A 6,346-nucleotide genomic window follows, 5' to 3' on the forward strand; every position below is an offset into this window, starting at 1 on the left:
TGTATCCATGTATGTATATTTCCAAAAACTTAAACATCTTTAAGAGTTTGTGCATAAAATTATAAACAAACAACGGATCATTTAAATCATGATATCAATGAGGAGCAGTTTCCCGGACAGGACTTAAGTCTAGTCCCAGACTAAAATGTATTTTTCCGGTGTCTTAACTGAAAACAGCTTGCACTGATAATAAATATGTGCCATACTTTTGTCTCAAGATGCACACACCAGTAATGTTTTTTGTATGCAGTATAAAAACCGCCTAAATTCCAAATGTGAGGCTTAAACTCTGGCTTAATCAAAACCCTTCTGAATGTTGTACATTCCTAGGTCTGAATTTACAATCCTGCACCTGGAGCACTATAATGGCAAATATTCTAATAATAAAATATGCAACAATAAAAAGAAATATGGACAACTGTTTGAAAAGATGAAATCACCAAATGCGTTTTATTTTTCTGAAAAACAAATTATTTCGTAAATAATGCTATCAATATATCTATACTGGACATACAACATTTTGACATTAAATAAAAAAATAACAGCAATGTTTTTATTTACAGCCAATGTGTGGTATTAATTACAAAAAGGTTTGTTTGTACACATTCAAGATGAAGTGAAAAGACTTAGGTCTGTGGTACTAACAAGATCACATTTACCTCTAGCATTCATCTAGATCAAACAAAAATGCTTGCTAGTCTTCTAAACATGTCAGCGTCCTCATTCTAATTCTGCTCTTTGTTGTCTAAATGTCTATGTTATGCTAACAAAAATGTTTAGATTTTAGGGCATAAGATTGAACAAGACATTCATGCATACGATTCTAAAAACAAGCCAAGCCATTCTCAAGACTATTTATTATATTGCGGGATCACATGCAAATGTGCAACAATACTCCATTGCCACAGTTTAGTGCACATTGAAACTTTATTTGCAGCAGAGTCTGCAATAAACAATATAATTTCTTCTCAGTGAAAGTACACAGAACCAGACAACAGATTTAATATTAAATCAAGGCCACACACTTGTTGCGTGTTAAATAGTAGCTTGCATGGCAGTTGATGTCTTATTGTGACAGCAACACAGCTGTAATCCTGCTAACTTCATTTAATTCCTGCATAAACAGCATCCCTATCCGCTTTGGTTCCGTAACCGTATGTTTACTAGACATAATCCAGCGCACTTCTGTGTCAAGCACTCGGACACAAATTCAGAGTCTCTGCCACTCATTTCCGACAGGTTCTATGGGGCGTTTGTTTTTTCGGATTTTCAACGCGACATCGACTTTTTTCGTCAAGCCACGGCAGCTTGAAGTTCCTGAAAGAAACAGAAGAGAGACATAATCATCATGGCTTTTGATTCATATAGTAGTAAAACTTAAACGATTCAAAAACGTTGATTTGCAAAAAAAAAATATTTTCTTACTGTGCGGGCAGATTGGGCAAAGGCTGTCCGAAGGCCACTACAGGCAAAAAGGGTGTAACTTCAATATACTCCACTATAAATAAGGTTAAACAGAACCAGTGAAATTACAGAACCAGCTTTATGTGTTTATAATTGCAATTAAAATGTGTATAACAAGTGTTAATGTGAAGGGCGTACCATTTTCTGGATCAGGGTAAAATGAGGAAACCTCAGGCTGGCTCTCCTGAACATTAACCTTTTTCTTCTCTGTGCGCTGCTGCAGTCTTTGATACATGCGTTGCTCACGTATTCTCTGAATGTCCCACCTGGCAGGAAAAACATGAAAAAAGCTGCTCACACAACAGGATTATCAGCCTGAATTTAACCCAATTTTCCCCTTCAGGGAATCGGAGAGGAAAACAGTCCCTGGACCTCAATCGGTTCAAATTATCATGTAATGTGTGATGTCTACAGATCAAATCTTACACATCCTGATGTGCTCACAAGCAAATAGGTGCCGCCTCGATAATATCATGTTGATAATTAGGAGTATTACGTCATTTTCACAATTGCCAATGAGAGGAGGAGGTGAATAACAGACATGAATTAGCAACCGTGAAACAAGCTGCTGTACAGGTCAGGCATTGGCTCAAACACGTTGGGTTAGAATTGAGCCCATGTTCAAAATGCTGGGCTATTTTAACCCATTGTTGGGTCAAATAAACAATTTTCTGGGTTTCTCCCCTTCCGACTCAATGCTGGTCCAATATTTTTGTTATCTTTATATTCTTTGATTTTAAAAGGTTCAGTATATTTATTTTAGATTTTATTTTGCAAAGCCCTATGTACAAAATGTTAAACAATTCATTGATACATGCTAAAACAACAACTTACATAAAATGACATAATAATATTACATATGGTTTATGCTTGAACATAAAAAGTCTTTATTTTTAACCTAGAGACAAAAGTAAATATTAAAAGTCTCACCTTTTTCGTCTCTTCTCATCCAGTTCTAGCTTTGCATGCCGTTTTAGAAAAACACCGTCATCAAGGTTCTACAGAATTAACACACACACACAACGGGGTAAAAAAAAGTTCCTTAAAAACCTGGATTTATGTAGAAAACATATATAGTGCTACTGCAAGTGTGCATAATCTAATGAATCTTACCTCAGGGATGTCAGATGCATCCGCCTCCTCAAGGGGATCCATGACATTTTCCCTCCACGATGGAACTGAAGCAATATTTTCGACATTAGAATTTATAAATTCACATGACTGCCAATTTACATCTGAGCCAAGCACTTACTTGCAACCTCTTCCTCTTTCTTTGGAGAAGCTTCCAGTGATGGAGAGTCCGGAGGCTGGTGCCAGCAGCATACATACATCTCGTTGGTTGCCATGCATGGTTCTTCAGGTTCTTTTTTTCCTTTTCCCTTTGGCTGCACAGACGCCTCTCCGGATGTTTTTGCAGCATTCCCTTTCTTTGGAGTCTCCTTGCTTCGCAGGTCACGCTGACATGTCGATGTCTCACCCATGTCTAATTTTTGGGGGGTCATTCGTGAACCCTTACCCCTCGACCTCTGCGTCTTACTGTCCAAGAAGCTGAACTTCCTAGACAAAATATTTACAGGTTGACATAAGTCAAGTAGAAGCCACATGAAGACAAGAACGATGATCGAGGAATAACAGAAGAATCTGCCGTTCGTTACCTCTTTTGCCCCTTGCCACTCGATTTAGGCGTCTCAGTCTTCGGGCTGTCCCCCATATCTGATTCCCAAAAGTCCTCCGTGTCAGGGACCCATCTCTCTAATGGCTGAAAGAGCCTCTTATCACGGGGCTCCTTACTTACCAACTGCAAACGCCGTTCCATCCTCTCAATACGGGCGAGCAACTGTTTTAAGTCAGGTCACAGAGACAACATGAGGAAATATATTTACATCACTTTCCTTCGAGAAAAAGATTACAAACCCTACATTATACAAGAGTAACAGAAAATTTGAATTCTATAAGCATGATAAACTATGCACCACACATACCGTGTCTCTGTCTGATTTGAGATCTTCTATTTCTTTGTCTTTAGACTGCAGCTGTTGCTGTTGTTGCTCTATCAAATCCAGTTGAAGCAGAAGGAGTTGTTTAAGGCAAGTGGCTTGAGAGTGACCCGCAATTTTCCTCATATTTGTCCTTTTACCGTCAGTGTGATCATGTGATACCCCCATGGTTTCTAACCCCTTCACACTTTTCTCACCCACAGGGTCTCTAGAATTACTATGCGAATTCATTGATACAAAGTCTGGCTTATTGTCAATAGTGTTGGTCTGTCCAAGAGGAGTTTTACTTTTTACAGGGGTGCCTTCACCCCCCATTTGTTTAGCTTGAGAGGACAGTGTTACTGTGCCCTCAGAGCCAGCCTCTGAAGCTACAGCTAAACTTCTCCCGAGCTTTACAGGCAATGAAGTCCTTTTAGCTTTTCCACTTTTGTCCAAGATCAAATGTTGTCTGGTGTCGTTGGGAGCATCACCATCTTGTGGCTCTGAGTCTGAAGAACCTCTTCGGACACTCTTTAGTCCTGTTTTTGATTGGCTCAATTCAAGGTTATTCATGCATAATCCAACTTTAGAAAAGCAACCGGGGCGCATATTCATGTTGAAGAACAACCTCTACTCTATAAACCATGGCTCCAATTGAAATCATATCAACTTGTTCATTGGCTCATATGATAGGTGATCGTACTGGTGTCTTCAGAACTGTACCTGCAAACAAAACAAGACACTTATTTTCCCATTAAAATCAACTGTATAACAGACAGACCTGTACATATTTGCTTTAAGACCTGCCTGAAAGCAGAAATCTAACATAAATTAAAATGAAATCACTGTAAGAATGTGTTTTCTGGCATGGCTTTTAAAATATTGCCCATTGACTAAACATAAATTGCATGTTATTAAACAACATCTCGCCGCATGTTGAACTTGGCTAGCTTTCGTGCAAAGATAAACACAAAAATGTACTAATATTACAACTTGTGCGACTAGTTTCTAAAGTACGTGAAGCAAAAGTTTAAGATGTATTTATGTTCCAAGAGATATTAATGAATTCACTTCAGCTAGTGTGATAAATAGTGTGCCTCCATTTTGATTCCCATTGCTAGCTAGCCACTGTTAGCAAACGAGGTAATACAACATAGTCGTTTTCCAAAGACAACGGCTTGAAGTCTACTTTACACCGCAGGTCATATAGATCGCTACAACTCACCCAAGTAGAAAACGCTAATGGTTATACAAAACATATATTAAATAAACCCATTATTTTACTTTTATTGATGTCTGTCGCCCATTTTCAGACTGAATCCTCTGCGCAATGTCCCAACATCCGATTGCCGATGCCACGCACGCATGCGCCGTGTGAGGAAATGTTTACCTTCGGTGTGCTGCGTTTCGAAAGATGGATTAAATGAAGTTTTTAATTTTAGTGTTTAATTCCCGATAAGCCTCTAGGATAGAGAGACTGGTCAGGATACAGTTGGCATGGGAACAGTAATTGTGGACGGAGGTAATATGGATCATACCGTGCACAGTTTGCGGGAACGTCGCCGACATCATTTCCTGTGACGTTTTTCGACTGTGCTCTTGTACAGATTCTTTTTGAAAAATGTAAAGTATTTTCTTATAACTGAATGTAATTTTGAAATGTATAGTTTATACAGTAAATTTTAAATTTGTATCTGGATTTGATATTCATAAGAAGTGTATTCATACGGCGCTGCGCAGACTTATCGGCAAGTACCGCGAGAACAAACAGCTCTGTATGCTTTCGAAACCTTCTCGCGGTACCTTGATATCATGCGCGATTGGCATGAAGTCGAACAAACTTGTAAGCACTTGTGCATAAGTAATTTTGCCAACAGAGGGCGATGTACTACAGCTGTTTATCCCTCATTCTCAATTTCTAATGCACTTTGCATAAACTTAATTTTTTTTTAGATATTACAGGAAATATAGTATGCTCTTTTAGTGCCTATAAATTTATGCAAACGTAAATGTGTTGTTATTCAATGCTCATTTAATGTGACAAAGAACAAACACCATATTTAGCAACTGATAATGCATATCTGTTTTTAATTTTTTAAATATTTAAAAAGCCATATTATGCCTTGAGATGTAACTTGTATGCATGTTTTTGAGAATCTTCATCAGCTTTTTTACAAGTGTGCAAATAACTTGCTTCATATAACATGCATGCAGAAAACATATAGAAAATGACAGAAAACAGCAGCATATGTAAATGGCATATATGAATTTCCAGATATACGAGTAAGTAGGCTAAAAGTAATGTGTAGGAGAGGAGAGGAGTATGTAAATATGGGTGAAATGGGATTGCACAGGCTTATTGGACAGTGAAGAGACCTTGAGGGTAATGGATCTGTTCATGAAGTACAGTAAATGAGATCTCCAATGTTTTTTCTCACTCTCTGAACAGATGAGAAAACTGAAGCTCAGGGCTGAATTATGAGAGCTATAAAAACACATGTCAGGTAGAGGTAGGGGTCTCCCACCTTTTTGATGTTTTATCATTGTTTAAAATGTTAACATACATAGAAAAAGCCATAGCCTATATACCGGTAGCTAATATAAAAAATATGTAATTAATAAATATTAAAATTGAGGATATTAATACAATGTCCTTTGTGACAGTGCACAGAAGAAATCTTAATCTATCATGGCATGGCCTTCTCAAATCCAATGTACTCATGCACATACATTGCCAGAATAAATGGTCAAAACATTTCCCTAGCTGTCACTGGGGCGGTACCCTCTCAAAAAGCACCCATAGAGTTTTTCCAGTGTACATATTGGAACCAACTGTATCTGTACCTATGTACATATTAAGACCTTGTTAAAGGATATTGCCCCCTAATGACAGCTTGGGCATTTTA

At 38.0% G+C, this 6,346-nt stretch overlaps 1 protein-coding gene across 2 annotated transcripts; it reads right to left on the minus strand.

The window, feature by feature from the left end:
- Nucleotides 1-421: 421 nt before the first annotated feature.
- msl1b (MSL complex subunit 1b) lies at nucleotides 422-4,880 on the minus strand. 2 transcript variants are annotated; one of them, XM_065262648.2, is made up of 9 exons: nucleotides 4,725-4,880; nucleotides 3,447-4,163; nucleotides 3,120-3,301; nucleotides 2,717-3,021; nucleotides 2,578-2,642; nucleotides 2,395-2,462; nucleotides 1,603-1,730; nucleotides 1,426-1,462; nucleotides 422-1,317 (listed from the first exon to the last, which is right to left on the minus strand). In XM_065262648.2, the coding sequence occupies exons 2-9, from the start codon at nucleotides 4,053-4,055 to the stop codon at nucleotides 1,227-1,229; spliced, it is 1,485 nt and encodes a 494-aa protein (XP_065118720.2). In that variant the 5' UTR covers nucleotides 4,056-4,163; nucleotides 4,725-4,880; the 3' UTR covers nucleotides 422-1,226. The 2 variants fall into 2 exon arrangements, with proteins under 2 accessions (XP_065118720.2, XP_065118718.2); XM_065262646.2 differs by having other exon boundaries at nucleotides 1,426-1,498.
- Between the last annotated feature and the right edge of the window lie 1,466 nt (nucleotides 4,881-6,346).

Source organism: Paramisgurnus dabryanus, chromosome 1 (assembly GCF_030506205.2).
Source record: "Paramisgurnus dabryanus chromosome 1, PD_genome_1.1, whole genome shotgun sequence".
In the NCBI taxonomy this organism is placed as follows: Eukaryota; Metazoa; Chordata; class Actinopteri; order Cypriniformes; family Cobitidae; genus Paramisgurnus; species Paramisgurnus dabryanus.

What these genes read in the sequence shown, in the direction of transcription:
- msl1b (XM_065262646.2), bottom strand. Translation starts at nt 4,055, where the DNA reads ATGAATATGCGCCCCGGTTGCTTTTCTAAAGTTGGATTATGCATGAAT. An exon ending in GATGAGAAGAGACGAAAAAG is followed by an intron (nt 1,731 to 2,394) that starts GTGAGACTTTTA and finishes TTTTCCTGCCAG; the next exon opens with GTGGGACATTCAGAGAATAC. An exon ending in TTGCCCAATCTGCCCGCACA is followed by an intron (nt 1,318 to 1,425) that starts GTAAGAAAATAT and finishes TGTTTCTTTCAG; the next exon opens with GAACTTCAAGCTGCCGTGGC.